The following is a 26,557-nucleotide window of genomic DNA, read 5'->3' as shown; positions in this document are numbered from 1 at the left end:
GCAAAACCACTGTGTGGAGCGGGCACAGAGGAGTTATAAAATACCTTGTAAGGGGGTGTATGGTGAGCAATGTAAGTGTAGGTGACTTTACAAGAGCTTCTAGCAGAGCTCACACCCCTCATATACAGCCCCAGACCCCTCAGCAGAAATCACCGACCCCAGCACAAGTGCCTGGCTGCCCTCCCTGTCTGGACACAGCTGCTGCTCTCCTTTTCCTTACAACTCTTCCTGCATCTGGCACAGTCTGTAAGGGGCGGGAAGAAGCAGTCACATGATTCCATGACGTCGTGCCCTCAAAGAAGCCCATACATTTTAGGCTTTACCAACCAGGCATGGGAAATAGCCGACCTTACAGGGTGTTTTGTGGTGAGTGTCGGCTGTAGTCCCCCTGTAGCTTATCACCATGTCCGCGGTGTGTGCCACAGAGGCTGCGCTGTATGTATGCATGTCCCATAGTGCCAGTGGGGAGCGGGCGCTGTTCTCACAGCAGCCAATCAGAGCCTAGCTCTTATTTTGTAAATTGGGCTGGCAAAATGAAACACGGAGTCTGCTTGGTTGAATCCCCGTAGTACACCATGCCACCTGAGTGACAACTAGGCCGCAGCCATGTGTAGTTATGCCTTGTCACATGACTGTAGCCGCCAGTGGCTGCTTCAGGGTATCACATGGGTGAAATGTCACTATGGCAACGTCAGTTTTTATTAGTCTGTGTTCACACTAGTCTCTTCAGACCTTTCTTTGGGCTTTCCTTCACGGGATGTAAAAAATGGCTGTCTGCAGCGTGATTCTTAATTCCTATTAAAGTCAGTGGGGTCTGTAGGGGTTCTGCCATATCAGTTATAAAGGGAAGCCATGACACTAGTGAGAACAGAGTCTTAGGCCTCTGTCAGCAGATTTGCACTTATGACACTGGCTGATCTGTTACATGTGCGCTTGGCAGCTGAAGACATCTGTGTTGGCCCCATGTTCATATGTGCCTGCATTGCTGAGAAAAACAATGTTTTATTATATGGAAATGAGCCTCTAGGAGCAACGGGGGCGTTAGCATTACACCTAGAGGCTTGGCAGCTGAAGACATCTGTGTTGGCGCTCTGCAGGCAAAAACACACAGTGCGGGGTGCGCTCTGCAGGCAAAAACACACAGTGCGGGGTGCGCTCTGCAGGCAAAAACACACAGTGCGGGGTGCGCTCTGCAGGCAAAAACACAGTGCGGGGTGCGCTCTGCAGGCAAAAACACACAGTGCGGGGTGCGCTCTGCAGGCAAAAACACACAGTGCGGGGTGCGCTCTGCAGGCAAAAACACACAGTGCGGGGTGCGCTCTGCAGGCAAAAACACACAGTGCGGGGTGCGCTCTGCAGGCAAAAACACAGTGCGGGGTGCGCTCTGCAGGCAAAAACACAGTGCGGGGTGCGCTCTGCAGGCAAAAACACACAGTGCGGGGTGCGCTCTGCAGGCAAAAACACAGTGCGGGGGGCGCTCTGCAGGCAAAAACACAGTGCGGGGTGCGCTCTGCAGGCAAAAACACACAGTGCGGGGTGCGCTCTGCAGGCAAACACACAGTGCGGGGTGCGCTCTGCAGGCAAAAACACACAGTGCGGGGTGCGCTCTGCAGGCAAAAACACACAGTGCGGGGTGCGCTCTGCAGGCAAACACACAGTGCGGGGTGCGCTCTGCAGGCAAAAACACAGTGCGGGGTGCGCTCTGCAGGCAAAAACACACAGTGCGGGGTGCGCTCTGCAGGCAAAAACACACAGTGCGGGGTGCGCTCTGCAGGCAAAAACACACAGTGCGGGGTGCGCTCTGCAGGCAAAAACACAGTGCGGGGTGCGCTCTGCAGGCAAAACAGACATGTGGAGGGGGCAAAGAGGAGGCAAAACCACTGTGTGGAGCGGGCACAGAGGAGTTATTAAATACCTTGTAAGGGGGTGTATGGTGAGCAATGTAAGTGTAGGTGACTTTACAAGACCTTCTAGCAGAGCTCACACCCCTCATATACAGCCCCAGACCCCTCAGCAGAAATCACCGACCCCAGCACAAGTGCCTGGCTGCCCTCCCTGTCTGGACACAGCTGCTGCTCTCCTTTTCCTTACAACTCTTCCTGCATCTGGCACAGTCTGTAAGGGGCGGGAAGAAGCAGTCACATGATTCCATGACGTCGTGCCCTCAAAGAAGCCCATACATTTTAGGCTTTACCAACCAGGCATGGGAAATAGCCGACCTTACAGGGTGTTTTGTGGTGAGTGTCGGCTGTAGTCCCCCTGTAGCTTATCACCATGTCCGCGGTGTGTGCCACAGAGGCTGCGCTGTATGTATGCATGTCCCATAGTGCCAGTGGGGAGCGGGCGCTGTTCTCACAGCAGCCAATCAGAGCCTAGCTCTTATTTTGTAAATTGGGCTGGCAAAATGAAACCCGGAGTCTGATTGGTTGAATCCCCATAGTACACCATGCCACCTGAGTGACAACTAGGCCGCAGCCATGTGTAGTTATGCCTTGTCACATGACTGTAGCCGCCAGTGGCTGCTTCAGGGTATCACATGGGTGAAATGTCACTATGGCAACGTCAGTTTTTATTAGTCTGTGTTCACACTAGTCTCTTCAGACCTTTCTTTGGGCTTTCCTTCACGGGATGTAAAAAATGGCTGTCTGCAGCGTGATTCTTAATTCCTATTAAAGTCAGTGGGGTCTGTAGGGGTTCTGCCATATCAGTTATAAAGGGAAGCCATGACACTAGTGAGAACAGAGTCTTAGGCCTCTGTCAGCAGATTTGCACCTATGACACTGGCTGATCTGTTACATGTGCGCTTGGCAGCTGAAGACATCTGTGTTGGCCCCATGTTCATATGTGCCTGCATTGCTGAGAAAAACAATGTTTTAATATATGGAAATGAGCCTCTAGGAGCAACGGGGGCGTTAGCATTACACCTAGAGGCTTGGCAGCTGAAGACATCTGTGTTGGCGCTCTGCAGGCAAAAACACACAGTGCGGGGTGTGCTCTGCAGGCAAACACACACAGTGCGGGGTGCGCTCTGCAGGCAAAAACACACAGTGCGGGGTGCGCTCTGCAGGCAAAAACACACAGTGCGGGGTGCGCTCTGCAGGCAAAAACACACAGTGCGGGGTGCGCTCTGCAGGCAAAAACACACAGTGCGGGGTGCGCTCTGCAGGCAAAAACACAGTGCGGGGTGCGCTCTGCAGGCAAAAACACACAGTGCGGGGTGCGCTCTGCAGGCAAAAACACAGTGCGGGGGGCGCTCTGCAAGCAAAAACACACAGTGCGGGGTGCGCTCTGCAGGCAAAAACACACAGTGCGGGGTGCGCTCTGCAGGCAAAAACACACAGTGCGGGGTGCGCTCTGCAGGCTAAAACACACAGTGCGGGGTGCGCTCTGCAGGCAAAAACACACAGTGCGGGGTGCGCTCTGCAGGCAAAAACACACAGTGCAGGGTGCGCTCTGCAGGCAAAAACACACAGTGCGGGGTGCGCTCTGCAGGCAAAAACACAGTGCGGGGTGCGCTCTGCAGGCAAAAACACAGTGCGGGGGGCGCTCTGCAGGCAAAAACACAGTGCGGGGTGCGCTCTGCAGGCAAAAACACACAGTGCGGGGTGCGCTCTGCAGGCAAAAAAAAAGTGCGGGGTGCGCTCTGCAGGCAAAAACACAGTGCGGGGTGCACTCTGCAGGCAAAAACACACAGTGCGGGGTGCGCTCTGCAGGCAAACACACAGTGCGGGGTGCGCTCTGCAGGCAAACACACAGTGCGGGGTGCGCTCTGCAGGCAAAAACACACAGTGCGGGGTGCGCTCTGCAGGCAAAAACACACAGTGCGGGGTGCGCTCTGCAGGCAAAAACACAGTGCGGGGTGCGCTCTGCAGGCAAAAACACAGTGCGGGGTGCGCTCTGCAGGCAAACACACAGTGCGGGGGGCGCTCTGCAGGCAAAAACACAGTGCGGGGTGCGCTCTGCAGGCAAAAACACACAGTGCGGGGTGCGCTCTGCAGGCAAAAAAAAAGTGCGGGGTGCGCTCTGCAGGCAAAAACACAGTGCGGGGTGCACTCTGCAGGCAAAAACACACAGTGCGGGGTGCGCTCTGCAGGCAAACACACAGTGCGGGGTGCGCTCTGCAGGCAAACACACAGTGCGGGGTGCGCTCTGCAGGCAAAAACACACAGTGCGGGGTGCGCTCTGCAGGTAAAAACACACAGTGCGGGGTGCGCTCTGCAGGCAAAAACACAGTGCGGGGTGCGCTCTGCAGGCAAAAACACAGTGCGGGGTGCGCTCTGCAGGCAAAAACACAGTGCGGGGTGCACTCTGCAGGCAAAAACACACAGTGCGGGGTGCGCTCTGCAGGCAAACACACAGTGCGGGGTGCGCTCTGCAGGCAAACACACAGTGCGGGGTGCGCTCTGCAGGCAAAAACACACAGTGCGGGGTGCGCTCTGCAGGCAAAAACACACAGTGCGGGGTGCGCTCTGCAGGTAAAAACACACAGTGCGGGGTGCGCTCTGCAGGCAAAAACACTGTGCGGGGTGCGCTCTGCAGGCAAAAACACACAGTGCGGGGTGCGCTCTGCAGGCAAAAACACAGTGCGGGGTGCGCTCTGCAGGCAAAAACACACAGTGCGGGGTGCGCTCTGCAGGTAAAAACACACAGTGCGGGGTGCGCTCTGCAGGCAAAACAGACATGTGGAGGGGGCAAAGAGGAGGCAAAACCACTGTGTGGAGCGGGCACAGAGGAGTTATAAAATACCTTGTAAGGGGGTGTATGGTGAGCAATGTAAGTGTAGGTGACTTTACAAGAGCTTCTAGCAGAGCTCACACCCCTCATATACAGCCCCAGACCCCTCAGCAGAAATCACCGACCCCAGCACAAGTGCCTGGCTGCCCTCCCTGTCTGGACACAGCTGCTGCTCTCCTTTTCCTTACAACTCTTCCTGCATCTGGCACAGTCTGTAAGGGGCGGGAAGAAGCAGTCACATGATTCCATGACGTCGTGCCCTCAAAGAAGCCCATACATTTTAGGCTTTACCAACCAAGCATGGGAAATAGCCGACCTTACAGGGTGTTTTGTGGTGAGTGTCGGCTGTAGTCCCCCTGTAGCTTATCACCGTTCCGTGGTGTGTGCCACAGAGGCTGCGCTGTATGTATGCATGTCCCATAGTGCCAGTGGGGAGCGGGCGCTGTTCTCACAGCAGCCAATCAGAGCCTTATTGGATTTTTTTTTTTTTTTTACAGCTTTTTTCCCCCTTCCATTTAATAGTCCCACAAGGAGACTATGGGTACTTTCACATTAGCGTTGATGGGATCCGGCAGGTAGTTCTGGCAACGGATGCAACCGTATGCAAACTGAAATATGGTTCTGCAATAACGAATATGGTTCCGAAATAACGGATCCGGTATTTAAAGATTAAAAGCAAAAATAACACCTCCTATGTCCCGACCGGAAAACCGGATCCGGCGATGCTGCAATTTCCGGAACACTTGGTATCGGATCCGGCATGAATACATCTCTATGGAAATTAATGCTGGATCCGGCAAGTGCCGGGATTTTGTCCCAAAAAAAAAATACTGCAGCATGTCGCAGTATTTTGTCCGGTCAAATACCGTACAAGAGACGGAACGGAAGACATCCTGATGCATACTGAACGGCTTGCTTTCCATTCATAGTGCATAAGGACAAAACTGATGTGTTTTTTTTTTTAGTATTGAGCCCCTTTACCGGATTTCAATGCCGGAAAAGAATAACGCTAGTGTGAAGGTACCCTATAATAGGCGATCCGTCTTCCGGCTCTTTTCAAAGTGGTAGTTCCAGCAGCTACGGGGTTCAGATGATCGCGGGGGTGTCGGACCACCACCAGTCTCATACTGATGACCTACTCTGAGGATAGGTCATCGATATATGAAGCCTGGAAACCCCCATTAACAGAATTTGCGGTACATAAAAATTTTCATACATGAATGAGATTTCGTATATGTAAGTGATGTCTGTGTCCACGTGCGTAAAATCTATAATAAATGGCAATGTCCCGGGTGCTCATTAATGCTGTGGGCTAGAATGGGCACATTCATGGATGTTTGATCTGTCTCACTGTATTCTTTATTGTATATCTGGTATAGTAATGTTTCCTCTCCCCTTATATCAGCAGAGTGAAGACCATGTCTCAGGCCACGTTCCACGCTCCCAGGAGGAAAAGGAAAGTGTACGAGTCTTACGAATCTCCCTTTCCCATCCCACTGTCTCATGATTTGTATATGAAAGATTTTCGGATCTGTAAGGGAGAAATTATTAACAATAACGTCATTGTGAGGAGTGCGGAGGATATAGAGCTGCTGTACGGAAAGGTGAGGGCATTCTGGTTAACGTGATTGTACCATAGGTTTGCCTAACTAGCAGTATCCTGGACTGAAGCTTGCCATTCACATTAGGGCTCATGTACACGACCGCGGTGTGCAAAATGTGGATGGCGGCCGTGTTGCATCTTTTTTTTTTTTTTTAGGACTCATTCACGTCAATATCATTGTTCCTTATTTTGAGACCAAGAATAGAACAAGTTCATTTTGCGGAACTGAACACGGACCCATTGAAGTCAGTGGGTCTGCAAAAAGGACAGATGCAACACAGACGTCATCCATATCTTGTGGATCTGCGTTTTGCAGACCGCAGAATATAAATGGTCATGTGAATGAGCCCTTAGATGTATATTGGTTTCAACAGGACTGGCAGACTATCTAATAGCAGTGACTTTTTCCCCTCGTCTTGTTGAGAACAAATACATGCTCGGCAGAACCATCTCGTTTGACCAGCAGGGATCTCGTGCATGGCCAGCCTAACACTGTAAAATTGCAGCCTGGAGTCTGACAATATTATGTGCAGTATGAGAATTTGTAATTCCTACCACAAATACCATGTAGAGCGATGAACAAAATAAAGGAAATCTGTCAGGAGGATAAGTGCCCTTAGGCTACTTTCACACTTGAGTTGTTAATTCTGGTATTGAGATCCGACCGAGGATCTCAATACGGAATTAAACGGATCTGTTTTGATTTGCACATCAGGATGCATCCGTTCCGTTAGGATCCATCACTAAATACATTGAAAGTCAATGGGTGACAGATCAAGCTCTTAAAAAAACGCATCCGTCACCATTGACTTACATTGTTTTCAGTACCAAATCCTTTTTTTTTTTTCTTTTTATGACTGGACACAAAACCGCATCTTGCAGCTATTTTGTGTCCGGTCACAAATCGTAATGCTGCAGGAACGGAAGACGTCCTGATGCCTCCTGATTGGATCTCTTTACATTTAGAATGCATGAGGACTGAATGGAAACTTATTTTTTCTGGTATTGAGATCCTCTGCCGGATCTCAATACCAGAAAACAACAACGCAAGTGTGAAAGTAGCCTTACTTTGGTATTTATAAGGTTTCCTAATTACACCCACGACATTGGGTGCACCCTATGTTAGTCCCAGTGGAGATCACATGATACCTACTGGCCAAAAGCAGGAAGGTTCTAGCAAGTCTCTTATATGATACCTTAGGGCTGCTGTAATGCTGTGCTTCATTTCATCTTCCGGAATGGCAGTTTGGAGGGTTTGTTTATGGGGCACAGTTTTTTGCGGAACGAAACAGCTGGCCCCTGATAGAAAAGTACTATTCTTGTCCATTATGCGCACAATCTTTGAACGCAAATACGGAAACGGAAGGCATACGGAGTACCTTCCGGTTTTTTTGCGGATCCATTAAGATAAATGGTTCCGTATATGGTCCGTATACGGAACGCAAAAAACGGAACGTAAACAGAAAAAAAAAGTTTGTGTGCAAGAGGCCTAAGGGGTCATGCATACGACCGTGATCGGCTAGGGAGACATGGTCCATGTGTCGACCGCATCTACCTGGCCAACCATGGCTCCCCAGACATTCACTTCATGTGTGTTCACGAGGCTATTGCAGAGTGCTCAAACAATCAGTCTTCAGCCCTTGGATACAGCCATAAAAGAAGCCCTTCAGGAAATGGTCCAGAATATTTTAGAATGAGCTATGAATTGTTCTTTTCATCTCCAGGGATATTTTGGGAAGGGGATTTTGTCACGCAGTCGACCAGATTACAACATTGCAGAGGAGCTGTTGAGAGTGCGCTGGAAAGGTAAGGTGGATATTTTTAGTGAATATAAGAGGCATATTATATACATTAGCAAAGGTAGTGCTGTGATTGCCCCTATAGAAATGTTTTCTGTCTGTAGTAGAGACAGAACAGACAATGACATGTATATAACTGTAACAACCAGACAGCTGAGAAGCTCTGACAGAGGCCTTTCAGAACCTCCTCCTTGACTTTCTTTGTTGTGGTATTCAGTTCCTCATCTCGTTAGCCTCTCTCAGCTGTCATGTGTTGGACTAATTGCTTCCCTTTAAATTCCTCCCCAGAAGGCTTTTCTGGGCGGCTTATACTACTTCCTGGAGTGTGTGTGCATGATGGTCTTGTTCTCCTGTCTGCTACAAAAGCTAAGTGTTGAACATTTATCTGTTATTTTCTGTTTGCTGGATCCCAGGTGACCCTGACTCCCTCCGTATCTTGTGTAGGGAGCCGGTGGTCGTGTCCCCTCACTATTGTAGGGTGCTCAGGGGTAATATAGTCAAGGTACGTGGATATGCAAACCTCCACCTTTCGGATCTGTGCATAGGCTGAGCAGCAAGGGAAAGTGCCAGGTCTTCTGCAGGGGTCTCCCCTTGGTTCCTTAGTTTTTGGATCCAGCAAGACATTTATGCATGTTGCTTTGCCTTGTTTCCTGTACACCGTCCGTGACATTATAAGCCGCCTAAACCGTCTCAAGCATGGATCCGGTTTCACTTTTGGCTGAACGCTTCCAGGGTCTTTCATTGGAGGTAGCTGATCTCCGTAAGACTTTTTCTCAGCTTCAAGTGACCGGTTCAGCTTGCGTTCATGGAGCTTGTTCTGAGCCTAAGATCTCGCTCCCGGATACGTTCTCCGGGGGTAGTGAGAATTTTGTGCGTTTTAGAGAGGCTTGCAAACTCCATTTTCGCCTTCTTCCCCTTTCCTCTGGAGATGAGGAACGGAGGGTGGGGATCATTATATCGCTGCTCAGAGGTAACGCTCAGTCCTGGGCCTTTTCGCTGCCGGAGGGGGCACGGCCTCTCCGTTCAGTGGATGAATTCTTTTTAGCCCTGGGTCAGATATATGATGATCCGGATCGTATTGCTCTGGCTGAGTCTAGACTACGTCTATTATGCCAGGGTAAACAATCCGCAGAAATATACTGCTCAGAATTTCGGAGATGGGCAGTTGATACTGGTTGGAATGATGCTGCACTCCGAAGTCAATTTTGCCATGGTCTTTCAGAGGGATTGAAAGATGCATTTGCCTTTCATGAGAGGCCTATTTCTTTGGACTCTGCTATGTCTCAGGCCGTTCGTATTGACAGGCGTCTTAGAGAGAGAGGAGAGATGTCCCCTTCCTGTCATACGCAGTCCCAGGACAGTGCAGCGGTCCCATTCTGTGCGCAGGGGTCTCAGTCGCCGTCAGCCCCTTCTGAGCAGGAGCCCATGCAGCTGGGGTTGATTGCTTCTGACAATAGAAGATTCAGCTCGCATGGGAGGGTTTGTTTTTGTTGTGGAGGTATAAATCATTTGGCAAATATTTGTCCCTCTAGGAGATTCAGGCAGTTTTCTGGGAGTAATAAAGAAACAAACAGGAAAAAATCTTTTAAAAATGTTCCGTCTGTTACTATTGGCAGGGTTGAGGCGGAAATTGAAGGTTTTCCATTTGCTTGTAGTTCCCGTTTTGTCCTGCCGGCTAGGGTGGCGCTAGAGAGCAAGAACATTTTTTGTGAGATTTTTGTGGATAGTGGAGCAGCGGTTAATCTCATTGATAATCAATTTGCGATAACTCATGGTTTCCAGGTGCGCACTTTGGGAAAGGATATTCCTGTTTTTGCTATCGATTCCGCTCCACTTTCTCAGAAATCATTAAAGGGCATAGTTCACGATATCGGTTTGATTGTGAGTGATGCTCATGTTGAGGATGTGTCATGTTTCGTCCTTAGCAGTTTGCCTACCCCTCTGGTGTTGGGGCTGCCCTGGCTCACTAAGCATAACCCCACCATTGATTGGCAAGCGAGGCAAATAAATGGTTGGAGTGACTTTTGCAGAGAGAATTGCCTCATGACATCTGTTTCTGAGGTTGCTACTAAGACTGTACCATCTTTTCTCTCTGAATTTTTGGATGTCTTCTCTGAGAGTGGAGTTCAGGATTTGCCTCCGCACAGGGAGTACGATTGTCCTATTAATCTCATCCCAGGCGCCAAGCTGCCTAAATCTCGTTTATACAATCTTTCCCAACCTGAGAGGATCGCTATGCGTGCTTATATCTCTGAGAGTCTGAGAAAAGGACACATACGACCCTCGAAGTCACCTGTTGCCGCTGGTTTTTTCTTTGTTAAGAAAAAAGATGGTTCTTTAAGACCTTGTCTGGATTTCAGGGAGCTGAACAGTATCACAATTCGTGACCCTTATCCGCTTCCTCTGATCCCGGACCTGTTTAACCAGGTTGTTGGGGCTAAAGTCTTTTCCAAATTAGATCTAAGAGGGGCATACAACCTGGTCAGGGTCAGAGAAGGAGATGAATGGAAGACGGCCTTCAATACCCCTGAGGGCCATTTTGAAAATTTGGTTATGCCTTTTGGTTTGATGAATGCCCCAGCCGTTTTTCAGCATTTCGTGAACAGCATTTTTTATCATTTGATGGGAAAATTTGTATTGGTGTATTTGGATGACATTTTGATTTTTTTCTCCTGATTTCCAAACTCATAAGGAACATTTACGTCAGGTCTTGCTCATCCTGCGGGAGAATAAATTATATGCGAAACTGGAAAAATGTGTGTTTGCGGTTCCAGAAATTCAATTTCTGGGGTTTCTTCTCTCCGTTTCTGGTTTTCGCATGGACCCCGAGAAGGTCCGCGCTGTGCTTGAGTGGGAGCTTCCTGAGAATCAGAAGGCGCTGATGCGTTTTTTGGGCTTTGCCAATTATTACAGGAAGTTCATTTTGAATTATTCTTCTATTGTTAAACCACTCACTGATATGACCAGAAAGGGGGTAGATTTTTCTTCTTGGTCAGTAGAGGCGCGTAAGGCTTTTTCTGATATCAAGGAGAGTTTTGCTTCCGCTCCCATCTTGGTGCAACCTGATGTTTCTTTGCCCTTCATAGTTGAGGTTGATGCTTCTGAGGTGGGCGTGGGGGCGGTCTTGTCTCAGGGTTCCTCTCCTGCCAATTGGCGACCGTGTGCCTTCTTCTCAAGAAAACTCTCCTCCGCAGAGAGAAATTACGATGTGGGAGATAGGGAATTGTTGGCCATCAATTTGGCTTTTGAGGAATGGCGCCATTAGCTAGAGGGAGCCAGACACCCTATTACCGTATTTACTGACCATAAAAATCTGGCCTACTTGGAGTCAGCCAAGCGTCTGAACCCGAGACAGGCCAGATGGTCTTTGTTCTTTTCCAGGTTTAATTTTGTTGTCACGTTCCGCCCTGGAGTTAAGAATGTGAAGGCAGATGCCCTGTCACGTTGTTTTCCGGGAGGCGGGAATTTTGAAGACCCGGGTCCCATTTTGGCTGAAGGTGTGGTGGTCTCTGCTCTTTTTCCTGAATTGGAGGCGGAGGTGCAGGCAGCCCAGTCAGAGGCTCCTGATCTTTGTCCTCCTGGGAGGTTGTTTGTGCCTCTCGCTTTAAGACACAAGATTTTTAAAGAACACCACGATACGGTACTTGCTGGGCATCCGGGGGTAAGAGCCACACTGGATCTCATCGCTCGGAGATTCTGGTGGCCTGCGCTTCGTAAGTCGGTTGAGGGTTTTGTGGCAGCCTGCGAGACTTGCGCTCGTGCCAAAGTCCCTCATTCACGGCCATCAGGTCCTCTCCTTCCCTTACCCATTCCTTCCCGTCCTTGGACACATCTGTCCATGGACTTCATAACGGACCTGCCTCGTTCCTCGGGGAAGACTGTGATTCTGGTGGTGGTGGACCGTTTTAGCAAAATGGTGCATTTCATCAGCGTAGAGCGCTAGTTCGTGTCACGTGTCCAGCTTGGACACCCAGTAGTTGTAAGGCACTGAGGGATCATTGAGGACGTTGACACGGTCTGCTATGTACTCCATCACCATCTTCCAAAATGTTTACCTCCTTGTGACACTTAGGCTTAGGAGCGCGACATGTGGATTAGGCGCTGGGGATGTGATGACCATCTTGGATAAGGGCAGGAGCCGATTTTGACATAAGAAACATGCAGAGCGCTATTGCGCAGGTGCAAAGAGTGCTGAGAACAAGATTAGTATTTTAGGAGTAAGACAGAAACTAATGCTGACATAAAGCGCTTTTCAGTATAAAAGGCTATTAGTATGTCATAACAGAATTGGCAGAAGATACCGTATACTGATATGATAGTACAACAGGGAGAAAGTGGGACACCAAGAAGTAGATGTCATTACACAGTATTCAAATGATATGCATGTTATCTTATAATACGTATGTCACAAACCTGGTTTGCCCAATGCTAAGACGCTGGCGCAGGCATTTATTGATCACATTGTCAAATTGCACGGTATTCCTTCAGACATAGTCTCTGATAGGGGCACGCAGTTTGTTTCCAGATTCTGGAAGGCTTTCTGTTCTCGCTTGGGGGTTCGGTTGTCATTCTCTTCTGCTTTCCACCCGCAGTCGAATGGCCAGACAGATCGCGTCAATCAGAATCTGGAGACATATCTGCGCTGTTTTGTGGCGGAGAATCAAGAGGATTGGTGTTCTTTTTTGTCCCTTGCTGAGTTTGCTTTAAATAACCGTCGTCAGGAGTCCTCTGATAAGTCACCATTTTTTGGTGCATATGGGTTTCATCCGCAGTTTGGGACTTTCTCGGGAGAGGGGTCTTCTGGTTTACCTGATGAGGACAGATTCTCCTCGTCTTTGTCATCTATTTGGCAAAAGATTCAGGATAATCTAAAGAGCATGAGTGAGAGATATAAGCGTGTGGCGGATAAGAGACGTGTGCTTGGTCCGGACCTGAATGTTGGTGATCTGGTGTGGTTGTCTACCAAGAATATCAAATTGAAGGTTCCCTCCTGGAAGTTGGGTCCTAGGTTTATTGGGCCTTACAAAATCCTGTCTGTCATCAATCCTGTTGCCTACCGTCTTGATCTTCCTCAGACTTGGAAGATCCATAATGTTTTTCATAAGTCCTTATTGAAACCTTATGTTCAAACCATTGTACCCTTGCCTTTGCCTCCTCCTCCGATTATGGTTGATGGGAATCTTGAATTTCAGGTCTCTAGGATTGTGGATTCTCGTCTTGTCCGCGGTTCTCTTCAGTACCTTGTTCATTGGGAGGGGTATGGTTCTGAGGAGAGGATGTGGGTCCCAGTGACGGACATTAAGGCCTCTCGTCTCATCAGGGCTTTCCATAGGTCCCATCCTGAGAAGGTGGGTTCTGAGTGTCCGGAGTCCACTCGTAGAGGGAGGGGTACTGTAACAACCAGACAGCTGAGAAGCTCTGACAGAGGCCTTTCAGAACCTCCTCCTTGACTTTTTGTTGTGGTATTCAGTTCCTCATCTCGTTAGCCTCTCTCAGCTGTCATGTGTTGGACTAATTGCTTCCCTTTAAATTCCTCCCCAGAAGGCTTTTCTGGGCGGCTTATACTACTTCCTGGAGTGTGTGTGCATGATGGTCTTGTTCTCCTGTCTGCTACAAAAGCTAAGTGTTGAACATTTATCTGTTATTTTCTGTTTGCTGGATCCCAGGTGACCCTGACTCCCTCCGTATCTTGTGTAGGGAGCCGGTGGTCGTGTCCCCTCACTATTGTAGGGTGCTCAGGGGTAATATAGTCAAGGTACGTGGATATGCAAACCTCCACCTTTCGGATCTGTGCATAAGCTGAGCAGCCAGGGAAAGTGCCAGGTCTTCTGCAGGGGTCTCCCCTTGGTTCCTTAGTTTTTGGATCCAGCAAGACATTTATGCATGTTGCTTTGCCTTGTTTCCTGTACACCGTCCGTGACAATAACATCATCTTATCGAGCTCTGCAGGAATTGCTGGGCTTTGCAGAGATTGTTATTTTGTGTCGCCCAAATCCACAATCGGTAATTCTCAATATGGGCAAAATACCCAAACACTTAACAGTTTTTTCTCTTCTACAGATTGTAAAACAAAATTTCCAGTCATTTCTTCCATCAAGTAAGTGTATACTGGTGAATATTTTATCACTTTGTATTATATTTAAAGTATTTTTCGCTCTGTAAGGCACACTGGACCATAAGACGCAACTAAGAGGAAGAAAAAATATTTTTCATCAGGCCCCCAGATCAGACCACCAATATTCATTAGACCCTCAAATCCTTATCAGACCTCAAATCAGAAACCCATTCCTTATTAGACCTCAGATCAGACCTTCATTGCTTATTAGACCTCAGACCCCCATCATACCTGAGATTAGACCTCAGATCAGACATAAAATTAAATAAATTACAAGGGTATTCCCATCTGAGACAATGGGGTCATATCGCTAAGATATGCCCCCATTGTCTGATAGGTGCACTCGTAAGCACAGCCGAAAACAAAGCTGGCAAAGTGGTGGGCAGCAGTGCCAGGTCGGGCCACCACCAAGCGTTCTTATTGGCCTGCTGAAAATAGACGAGCGGTGCACTCAGCTATTTTTGGAATCCCCATAGAAATAAATGGGAGCACCTCTATCATTCACTTCTATGGGGCGGTGCTCCCTCGTTCACTTCACCGGCTGGGTTTACGAGACAGGTGCAGGTCCCAGAGGGACAATGGGGAGATATCCTTAAAACCACTTTAACTTACTTCTCCAGCTTTGGACTGCGCTGCCACTTTGCTGATCCAGCATATCTTCCTGCACTCACCGCTTCCTGGTCTTTTCCAGGCACCTCACTGCACTGTGATCTGATGGTGCACAGCATCAGGTCATACTGCGTGCACTACGTCCTGTTGCTTTCCGCAGTCAGGACATTGCGGTGTCCGGAGAAGACCAGGGGGCGGTGAGTACAATCAGACCTAGAAGGACTGTATTCACAACTCCCTGGTCCTACTGTGTACTAGTGAGCGCTTACATAAAGGAAGTGCTTACTAGTGTTTGTTCCATAACACGCAGAGCCATTTTCCCCCCAACTTTTTAGGAGAAAAAAAAGTGCGTCTTATGGAGCAAAAATTACAATCTGTAAGGGCCAAGTTCATCCCACGACAAAGCGCTGATTGGTGATGTAACAAGTCAATCAGCAGTGGTATAAATGAACCTTTCATACAGGCCAATGCAAACTGCAATGGGGAAGAACGGGCAGATGTGCTACCATCCAGCGAGCAATTGTACGCAATCTGATCAGTGACAGATGAGCTTGTTTGTTGGCTGATTGCTGCCTTGTTTACACTGTTGGTGAATGTGCATTTTCCATATCATCACCATGACGGCCACAAGGATATTGCCCCCTGACTTCTGTAGGGGCAGGGACAGAGAAAAGTAAACCCCGCCCCCCCCCCCAACCAAACACCAGTGTTTTCTGTACCTACAGAGGCCAGGGCAGAGTCAGGGAGATGAAGAGAGAAGATTAAGTTTATCTGTGTATGGAACTCCCTGTATGTGTGCTGCGGCACTTATCTTAACTGCTGGAGCTTGTGGTACTCCCCTGTTCGCCGGCGGTCTTTTTGTACTAATGCTGGGCAGGGGAGAGACGGAAGGGCTCGCTCTGGTAGATCCGGAGCCTGCTCCCGGGGTAGTGTCCTCCTGGCCACTCGTTGGTTAAGCTGGAGCGAGCGCCCGGCTCAATTGCGCTGTGAATGACGTCACTTCCGGTGCATCCAGGAAGTGACGTAGGAGGCGGGCGATGCGCGGCAGTGTTCAGCATTCAAAATGCCGGCTGGAAAGTGAGGAACCACGTGTAGGCACTGATCTGAGGTCTGGCGTAACAGAGATGTCAGACCCAGAACCGCAATAGCCCAGAGAGCTTGGTGCTCCTTCTCAGCCTCCCGTAACTTCCCTGCGGGGATTGCCTTTTTATGGTCAGACACATATTGGGGTTGGGGATCACCTTTTACTTAAGGCTACTTTCACACCTGAGTTAGGTGCGGATCCGTCTGGTATTTGCACAGACGGATCCGCACCTAAAATGCAAACAATTGTATCCGTTCAGAACGGATACGTTTTCATTACCATAAAAAAAAATTGTCAATGGAAGGCGGATCTGTTTTCAATTGCACCTGATTGTGTCAGTGAAAACGGATCCGTTTGGCTCTGCATCGTCAGGCGGACATCAAAACGCTGCAAGCAGCGTTTTGGTGTCCGTCTCCAGAGCGGAATGGAGGCTGAACGGAGGCAATCTGATGCATTCTGAACGGATCCTTATCCATTCAGAATGCATTGGGGCTAAACTGATCCGTTTTGGGCCGCTTGTGAGAGCCCTGAAACGGATCTCACAAGCGGACCCAGAAATGACAATGTGAAAGTAGCCTAAGTCTGGTGTGTTCCTTCTCTGGCTATGGCGCACGGCCATGTTTTCACCTTGTTGCAGTTCATAGTTCCTCCCGTCTAATTTTGGTCTGTTCTCGCCTCACAGGTATCTAAGGAGGCTCAGAAGAAACCAAAAAAACCTGCAAAATGTATTTCATGTTTCAAAAAGCTTTGCAAAGAGTGCATTGCTAATATAGTACCGGAGGAATGTGTCTCACTAAGGGAAGAGGTTTGTTCCATGATTCAGGAGGAGGTTAAGGCTTCATTATCTCAGATGTCAGAGGCTGACCAGGGACCTTACCCCCGAAAAGGCAAAAGTTAATCCCACCTCCTCTTCTGATTCGGAATGCATGGGTGACGACGCCTCTTCTTCCAGACAGTGGGAGGAGGAGGACCTCCTTTCTGAGGGAGAAATTCCAGAAAGCAGTAAAAAAAATTATACTTTGCCACAGATGAGATGTCTGACCTTAAAGCCGTAAGAGCCACCATGGGGGTGGAGGATGTTCAAAAAACTCACTCTATTCAGGATTCAGGGGGAGATGTTTGGGGGACTAAGGACAAAAAGAAACAGAATGTTCCCGATTAACGAAAACATTCGGGATATGATCTTGGAGGAATGGTCAGACCCTGAGAAGAGTCTAGGGGTATCTAGACAATACAAGAACTACCTGTTATTTGATCCGGCAGAGTCAAGACTATTTTATGAGATCCCCGAAATAGATGTACAGGTAGCCAAGGTTATTAAAAAAACATCTTTACCCTTTGAAGACACATCCCAATTGAGGGACACCATGGAGAGGAAAGCAGACAGCTTACTACGTAAACCCTGGGAGGCATCCATGTTTAATCTTAAATCTAACATTGCTGCAACCTCGGTCGCGAGGTCTATGTATCTTAGGGTACTTTCACTCTTGCGGCAGGACGGATCCGACAGGCTGTTTACCATGTCGGATCCGTCCTGCGGCTATTTCGCCGGACCGCCGCTCCGTCCCCATTGACTATAATGGGGACGGGGGCGGAGCTCCGGCGCAGCACGGCAGTGCACGGAGAAAGGCCGCCGGACTAAAATTACTGCATGTCAGGCTTTTTAGTCCGGCGGCTTTCTCCGTGCTGCTCCGGAGCTCCGCCCCCGTCCCCATTATAGTCAATGGGGATGGAGCGGCGGTCCGCGGGCACGGCGAAATAGCCACAGGACGGATCCGACATGGTGAACAGCCTGTCGGATCCGTCCTGCTGCAAATGTGAAACTAGCCTTAGGCTAAATGAGTTAGAGTCCCATTTGAGGGATAAGACCCCCAGGGAGGAAATAATAAATTCCATCCCTCTTCTAAAATCAGCAACGGCCTTTTTAGCGGATGCGTCTGCTGAGTCCATTCGATTATCGGCCAAGGATGCAGGTGTTTCTAATGTGGTACGTCATGCCCTTTGGATCAAATTGTGGTCAGGGGACAAGACTTCAAAAATGAAGTTATGTTCTATCCCCTTTTCAGGTGAATATGTCTTCGTCCAGTCTTAGACAGGATCCTGGAAAAGGCGTCAGATAAAAAGAAGGGGTTTCCGGAGGATGGACCTTATAGGAGGAAAATTCCCTTTTCCTTCCTTTCAGGGCCAAGAGAGATCCTACAGACAGAAAGGGAAGTCAGGCCGCTGGAGTTACTCCAAAAGGGGGTAAGGCCCCTTTCATGCGGGCGAGTATTCCGCGCGGATGCGATGCGTGAGTTGAACGCATTGCACCCGCACCGAATCCCGACCCATTCATTTCTATGGGGCTGTTCACATGAGCGGTGATTTTCACGCATCACTTATGCGTTTCGTGAAAATCGCAGCATGCTCTATATTCTGCGTTTTTCACGTAACGCAGGCCTCATAGAAATTAATGGGTTTGCGTGAAAATCGCAAGCAAGTGCGGATGCGGTGCAATTTTCACGCACGGTTGCTAGGAAACGATCGGGATGGAGACCCGATCATTATTATTTTCCCTTATAACATGGTTATAAGAGAAAATAATAGCATTCTGAATACAGAATGCATAGTACAATAGCGCTGGAGGGGTTAAAATAATAATAATAATAATTTAACTTAATTCACTTGATCGCGCAGCCTGGCATCTCTTCTGTCTGTCTTCTGTGCTGTGTGGAGGAACAGGACCTGTGGTGACGTCACTCCGGTCATCACATGATCCATCACCATGGTAAAAGATCATGTGATGGATCATGTGATGACCAGAGTGACCTCACCACAGGTCCTGTTACTGCACACAGCTAAGATGAAGACAGGAGGAGATGCCGGCTGCTCGATCAAGTGGATTAAGGTGAGTTAAATTTTTTATTTTATTTTTTTAAACCCCTCCAGCGCTATTGTACTTTGCATTCTGTATTCAGAATGCTATTCTTTTCCCTTATAACCATGTTATAAGGGAAAATAATACAATCTACAGAACACCGATCCGAAGCCCGAACTTCTGTGAAGAAGTTCGGGTTTGGGTACCAAACATGCGCGATTTTTCTCACACGAGTGCAAAACGCATTACAATGTTTTGTACTCGCGCGGAAAAATCGCGCATGTTCCCGCAACGCACCCGCACATTTTCCCGCAACGCCCATGTGAAAGAGGCCTAAGGGGAAAGGGTTTCTTCTCAATCCCCAGAGTAAACCCGCCGATAAACAATGACACCAGAGTCGTGGGAAGGCTAAAGAAATTTCCTGGAAGAAGGTAACATCAAATCCCTGGGCCCAGTAGGTAGTCGGAGCAGGCTACAAAATAGAATTTTCTTCAGTCCCCCCCGAGCAGATTTTTTATATCAAATCTGGGGTCGGTGAAAGCTCAGTGCAGCATTTGTCAAGGGATCAAAGATCTCAAAACAGGGCCAGGGATACTATCCCAGTCTCTTTCTGGTGAAAAAGAAAGAAGGGTCATTCCGTTATAAATCTGAAATTCCTCAACCAGTACATTTCCTACAGGAAGCTCAGGATGGAGTCCCTGGGATCCCTAATTCCTCTAATAAAAAGGAATGCAGATATGTGTACAGTGGACTTAAAAGATGCGTATTATCACATCCCGATCCACCACAACTCTCAAAAATTCTTGAGATTCGCAATAAAAGACCAGCAAGGCAACACTCACCATTTTCAGTTTACAGCTCTTCCGTTTGGGATTTCCTCGGCTCCCAGAATATTCACCAAGCTGGTGATCGAGATGGTAGCATTCCTGAGACAAAAATAACTAAACTTGATCCCTTACCAAGACGACTTCCTTCTAGTAGGAGATACAGTAGACGAATTACTAACGGATCTGGACACTTTTTTATCCACTCTAACAGAACTGGGCTATATTGTCAATCCGCAGAAATCATGTCTACAGCCATCAACCAGAGTACGGTTCCTTGGAGTCATCCTGGACTCGCAGTCACAGACCACTCTCCTGCCCACAGACAGGATTCAGTCTCTAAAGGAGAAAGTCAAAACCTTCCTGCTCTATAAGAGATATGAGTTTGCCGGGAACTCTGACAGCCTGCATTCCCTCATTAATGTGGAGTCAACTACATTCCCATCCCATGCAGTCCTGGATTCTGGACATCTGGGACAAGCAACAGAGGTCGCTAGATTGCAAGGTTGTCATTCCAGCCTATGTAAAAACCTCCTTAAGCTGGTGGAAGGTAGACAACAGTCTCTCACAGGGAGTGGCCTGGAGGAAGTCTCTGTATGTTCAGATCAAGACTGATGCGAGTCAGTCAGGCTGGGGAGCAAAAATTGGGGATTAGTATTACCAAGGTTCCTGGACCCCTTCGGTAAGCATCCAATTCTCAAACTTCAGAGAGCTCAGCGCTGTATGGGAAGCCTTAAAGATGGCGAAAGAGGCTCTTCTGGATCACCACCTCAGGATCCTGTCAGACAACACAACAACAGTGGCTTACCTCTCACATCAGGGAGGAACAAAATCAAAGAAGCTTCTAGACCTTTCAAACAGAATATTTTACTGGGCCGAAAGGAATGTGAGGTCTATCTCGGCAACTTATCTCAAAGGGACTCTCAATCAGGTGGCGGACTATCTAAGCCGACACACAATAGACCAAACAGAATGGTCCCTAAATCCGGAAGTCTTCAGAATGATAGAATGCTACAGATGGGGAACACCAGACATAGATTTGTTTGCGTCAAAAGACAACAAAGAAGTGAACAGATTCTGTTCCCTGGATCCCAGGGGCAATCCTTGGATGATAGACGCTTTCGCTACGACATGGGTCTGGAAGCTCTGTTATGCGTTTCCTCCAATGCCGATTATTCCAAGAGTAATTCTGAAAATTCTACAAGAGAATTCAACTGTTATCCTGATAACCCCCTTTTGGCCAAAGAGGAGTTGGTTCTCCTCCCTCAAAAAACTTTCAATCTCCATTCCATGGACTCTTCCGCTCAGGAAAGACTTTCTACATCAGGCGCCCATCCTTCATCCCCATCCAGAGTTTTTAAGACTGACAGCTTGGATCCTGAGGTCGAAATACTGAAGCGTCAAGGACTTTCAGACAAGGTCATAGCCACTCTCAGGTCCTTTTAGGAAGAAGGTGACATCTGCCATATACCTAAAAATTTGGCGGAGATTTTGCTTTTGGTCAGGGGAATCTTCTCCAAATCTAGTTAGACCAAAGATTGAACAAATCTTAGATTTCCTTCAACAGGGTCTAGAACTGGGTCTTCGATGTGGACTTAGAAAATCACAAATGGATCAGAAGATTCATCAGAGCAGCATCAAGATTGAGGTCCACTTTGAAATCACGAGTCCCTTCCTGGAACCTTAACACTGTTTTAAATGGCTTAACTATGAGTCCGTTTAAACCTCTGGAAGACTGTCCGCTCAAATTCCTATCTTTCAAGACAGCATTTCTGATTGCGATCACGTCCGCAAGAAGACTGGGTGAAATACAGGCTATCTCAATTAGGGAACCCTATCTTAGAATCCTGGAAGATAGGATAGTACTCAGACTAGACCCATGGTTCCTGCCTTTTTGTAATAACCCATAAAATAGCAGGGAAAGTTCCTTTCACTTTAGACGTTGGACGTATGGTTCTGAAATACTTGGGGTCACTAAGGAATTCAGGAAGCCCGATAGTATTCTTGTTCAATTTTCAGGGAAAAACAGGGGGTAGAGTTTGTCTAGGTATTCCATAGCCAGGTGGATTAAGTGCACAATTTCCCATTTTTATACCACTTAGGGGTTCTCTTGTCCAGCCAACTTAAAAGCGCATTCAACTAGAGCTATGACTTCTTCTCATGCTGAGAAAGCAGATGCCTCCATGGAAGACATTTGTAGGGCGGCGACCTGGTCCAGTGTACATACTTTTGTTAACCATTACCGCTTAGATTTCTCTAATTCTTCCGAACTGTCCTTTGGACGTAAAGTCCTTCAGGCAGTAGCCCACCCCCCTTGATGTTCTAATTTTGGATATCTCCTTGTGGCTGTCATGGTGATGATATGGAAATCGGAATTAGACCTACCGATAATTTGGTTTCCATGAGATCACCATGACGGCCCGTTATTCCCTCCCGAATTATTATCATTATTTGCTTAATTTCATTGAGGGTATGAATTAATACCTTCTAATTATATAATAGTTGCTTAGATTTATCTCCACCTCTCACTCTTGTAATTTTGGAAAGAACTGGTGTATGGTGGAGGGGGGGGAGTGTTTTAACCTTTCTCTGTTCCTGCCCCTACAGAGGTCAGGGGTCAATCTACTTGTGGCCGTCATGGTGATCTCATGGAACGTATTGTAATGCATTGCCTGTTAGTGTATTACACTGAGTAATACACTAACAGGTTGCCTAGGAGATGGGCCTGGGGCTGGATCTCCCTGGTACCCGTAGAAGGCAGGTCCCGATGCCATGCAAGGCATTGGGCATGGTATCGGGCTGCCTTGTCACCCATCGGGTACCCGCCACAGCAGCGCGGGGACCCAATGGGCTCCCTCACCCGCCGCATGCACCTTATATGCCATGTTCAGCGCTGACCGTGGCATAGAAGGGGTTCATCTGCCGGCATCGGCTTTTACAGAGATGCCTGCGGATACAGCCGGGCCCCTGCAGTGATCGGGCGCTCACCGCTCAGATGCTCGCCCGATCACCATGACTTAATAGTACGTCCAAATGCGGGAAGTCACTTGCCTCCATGACGTACTATTACATCATGTGTTGGGAAGGGGTTAAACTATAGTATGTAAGACTGGGTTCACATTACGTTTTTGTCATAGGTTTACCACAAACAAAATAACGTATACCTTTAACGGATGCCTCACAGTGGCATCCGTTCACCAGACGGTTCCATTGTTAAAAACCTATACGTATTTTTTTCCTAACACATATACAGTACAGACCAAAAGTTTGGACACACCTTCTCTTTCAAAGAGTTTTCTTTATTTTCATGACTATGAAAAGTGTAGATTCACACTGAAGGCATCAAAACTATGAATTAACACATGTGGAATTATATACATAAAAAAAAAAAGTGTGAACCAACTGAAAATATGTCATATTCTAGGTTCTTCAAAGTAGACACCTTTTGCTTTGATTACTGCTTTGCACACTCTTGGCATTCTCTTGATGAGCTTCAAGGGGTAGTCACCTGAAATGGTTTTCACTTCACAGGTGTGCCCTGTCAGGTTTAATAAGTGGGATTTCTTGCCTTATAAATGGGGTTGGGACCATCAGTTGCGTTGTGGAGAAGTCAGGTGGATACACAGCTGATAGTCCTACTGAATAGACTGTTAGAATTTGTATTATGGCAAGAAAAAAGCAGTTAAGTAAAGAAAAACGAGTGGCCATCATTACTTTAAGAAATGAAGGTCAGTCAGTCCGAAAAATTGGGAAAACTTTAAAAGTGTCCCCAAGTGCAGTCACAAAAACCATCAAGCACTACAAAGAAACTGGCTCAAATGCGGACCGCCCCAGGAAAGGAAGACCAAGAGTCACCTCTGCTGCGGAGGATAAGTTCATCCGAGTCACCAGCCTCAGAAATCGCAGGTTAACAGCAGCTCAGATTAGAGACCAGGTCAATGCCACACAGAGTTCTAGCAGCAGACACATCTCTAGAACAACTGTTAAGAGGAGACTGTGTGAATCAGGCCTTCATGGTAGAATATCTGCTAGGAAACCACTGCTAAGGACAGGCAACAAGCAGAAGAGACTTGTTTGGGCTAAAAAACACAAGGAATGGATATTAACCAGTGGAAATCTGTGCTTTGGTCTGATGAGTCCAAATTTGAGATCTTTGATTCCAACCACCGTGTCTTTGTGCGACGCAGAAAAGGTGAACGGATGGACTCTACATGCCTGGTTCCCACCGTGAAGCATGGAGGAGGAGGTGTGATGGTGTAGGGGTGCTTTGCTGGTGACACTGTTGGGGATTTATTCAAAATTGAAGGCCTACTGAACCAGCATGGCTACCACAGCATCTTCCAGCAGCATGCTATTCCATCCGGTTTGCGTTTAGTTGGACCATTATTTATTTTTCAACAGGACAATGACCCCAAACACACCTCCAGGCTGTGTAAGGGCTATTTGACCATGAAGGAGAGTGATGGGGGGCTGCGCCAGCTGACCTGGCCTCCATAGTCACCGGACCTGAACCCAATCGAGATGGTTTGGGGTGAGCTGGACCGCAGAGTGAAGGCGAAAGGGCCAACAAGTGCTAAGCATCTCTGGGAACTCCTTCAAGACTGTTGGAAGACCATTTCAGGTGACTACCTCTTGAAGCTCATCAAGAGAATGCCAAGAGTGTGCAAAGCAGTAATCAAAGCAAAAGGTGGCTACTTTGAAGAACCTAGAATATGACATATTTTCAGTTGTTTCACACTTTTTTGTTATGTATATAACTCCACATGTGTTAATTCATAGTTTTGATGCCTTCAGTGTGAATCTACAATTTTCATAGTCATGAAAATAAAGAAAACTCTTTGAATGAGAAGATGTGTCCAAACTTTTGGTCTGTACTGTACGTCAATCAGACTAATAACACGCGATGTGAACGCAGCCTAAGCTAGCCATAGAAATATTGATCATCTATATAGCAGCCAACACTGAATAACACAAAGCTTTTGATCATTTAATGAGGATGAGATGCATATACAACGGCCACTGAGAAATGTTGGCCACCATGTCCCTCCAATGAAAAAAGTTATTTTAGCAGAGGTTTAGTTACCCTTTAACAACAGCTGATTTTTTGTGCAAATTTCAGATAACATTGGGTGCAGTGCTTCTGTAACAATTACGGAGCCCATGGCACTACTACGTGTGTCCCCATGTGCATTGGCCTAATGTATAGAATGTGACGCCATCGGCTGCATCAGGTCGGACCGTCAGCCAGGCGCAGTAAGAACATTACTCTGATTTCTACTAGATGCTGACCAATCACAGAGGGAATGGGTCACAGTACGGCTATAACCCCCCGATGTTATAGGGAGCTGTAGGCAGCTAGACGAAAACCAGAGAGGTTTCAAACACTACAACAGGAGGATGATTATGGCCAATAGTCGGGAATCATTTCTTTCATCCAACAGTTAGCTCACGCTTATGGACAGGTTTAGATGTCTTGTTTGTGTATAATTCTTGATGTATCGTCCGTTGTGTTTCATGAGTAACTAATTTGGAAAATGCTATATTTTATAGGTATCAGCATCATGTAGAATGGGCCAAAGAACTTTTAAAAGGACAGAATATGGACTCAAAGTCTATTAATAATATACTTGGAGAATATACTAGTCCTATAACTCTGCCAGATGAGACTGAAACGTTGGAGGGTTCCGCAGAGGAGCTACAGCCGGAGGCTGCTGATAAATTAATGGCTTCCGCTCAAGACGACATAGTTCGGGAAGGACATCCTGATTATGACCCTCTATCAAAATATGGGTCGGAGGACCTTGACACCAATCGCACATGTACTCCGCTAGACAAAGACGTTATGGAAAAGATGCACTGCCATAGGCATGATGACTTTATCATACATTGTGGATGCAAGCCTGGAAAACTGACTGTTCACACTGGAACTGAAGGAACGAGTGTTAGGGAAGATATGGGGCATGAGTATGTCATGGTAGAAGAGGACACTACAGCAGAGGCTGAAGACATGGAGGAAGAAAGAGGTGTAAGGAAACTCTCAAGTGCTTAATTAGGAGGTGGACATACACATTAGATGACTGTTGTATGAACCTGACGATTTCAGCAGGACCGGGCAACCATGTAATGTGTATGGCGGGTGTCCCAACACTGTGCCAGTATCTTCTAATGGCCTCAGCACGTTCACGTGCATGTGTAGGGAGGACAGGAGGAATAGTTATCTCAAAGGGGTTGTGTTATCTTGGATTTTGATGGCATATTGCTAGGACATGTCATCAATGTCAGATATGTGTGGCTTTCACCTCTGAGACCCTCACCTATCTCTAAAACAGGCCCCCAAAAGTGAAGGAGAGCACACTGCGTGTGGATGATTTGCTCCCCCATTGTGGGTATTCCCAAAAAAGCGAGGACACTTAGCTACTTTTGGTAGTCCCACAGAAATGAATAGAGAGTGCACCACGCAAGTGCGGCCACCGCTCTGTTTATTTCTGTGCGACTGCTGGAAATAGCCAAGCCATGGAACTCCTATAGAAATGAATGGAGGGTGGCAGCACATGTGCAGCTGGTCTTTGCTCACTTTAGCGGTCCCGTAATGGAGAAAGGTGTGGCTCCCAGCGGGGCATCCACACCTATCTGACATTTGTGTGGACGTGTGAATGAGGCATTACTCGTGAGAACACACCCTATATAAGACCAGCTGGTTGAAAGTGGCATGTCTTATTGGTAATTCTTGTATTATTATATAAATCTGTCTTAGATACAGTACAAAGTAGGCAGGGGAAGGTGATGCAGCTGCAGTAGTACAGCCTCAGGCTGCGTATGAGACCATACTGTCTTTATTTTGGTGTTTATTCATTGCAAAGTTAAGGATTTCTGTGACCTGTGACCATACCTGGATTTTCACAGCCACATTTCCGTGTTAGCTGGACATACAG

General features: G+C 47.6%; 1 protein-coding gene across 6 annotated transcripts in view; it reads left to right on the top strand.

Annotated features, from left to right (window-relative positions):
• Nucleotides 1-26,557, top strand: part of TSEN2 (tRNA splicing endonuclease subunit 2) — a 49,557-nt gene that overhangs the window by 7,271 nt on the left and 15,729 nt on the right. For 3 of the 6 annotated variants that reach the window (XM_044300654.1, XM_044300650.1, XM_044300656.1), the window contains exons 2-5: nucleotides 6,140-6,338; nucleotides 8,062-8,143; nucleotides 14,197-14,233; nucleotides 25,176-25,650. In XM_044300654.1, the coding sequence (XP_044156589.1) occupies nucleotides 6,153-6,338; nucleotides 8,062-8,143; nucleotides 14,197-14,233; nucleotides 25,176-25,650 (780 nt within the window). In that variant the 5' untranslated portion in view covers nucleotides 6,140-6,152. Of the gene's footprint in view, nucleotides 1-2,177; nucleotides 2,238-4,942; nucleotides 5,069-6,139; nucleotides 6,339-8,061; nucleotides 8,144-14,196; nucleotides 14,234-25,175; nucleotides 25,651-26,557 lie in introns of those variants that run through there. The other 3 variants (XM_044300655.1, XM_044300653.1, XM_044300652.1) reach the window with 3 other exon arrangements.

The sequence above is a fragment of the Bufo gargarizans genome, chromosome 7 (assembly GCF_014858855.1).
Source record: "Bufo gargarizans isolate SCDJY-AF-19 chromosome 7, ASM1485885v1, whole genome shotgun sequence".
NCBI lineage: Eukaryota > Metazoa > Chordata > Amphibia > Anura > Bufonidae > Bufo > Bufo gargarizans.
This window is presented reverse-complemented; position numbering and strand designations above follow the sequence as displayed.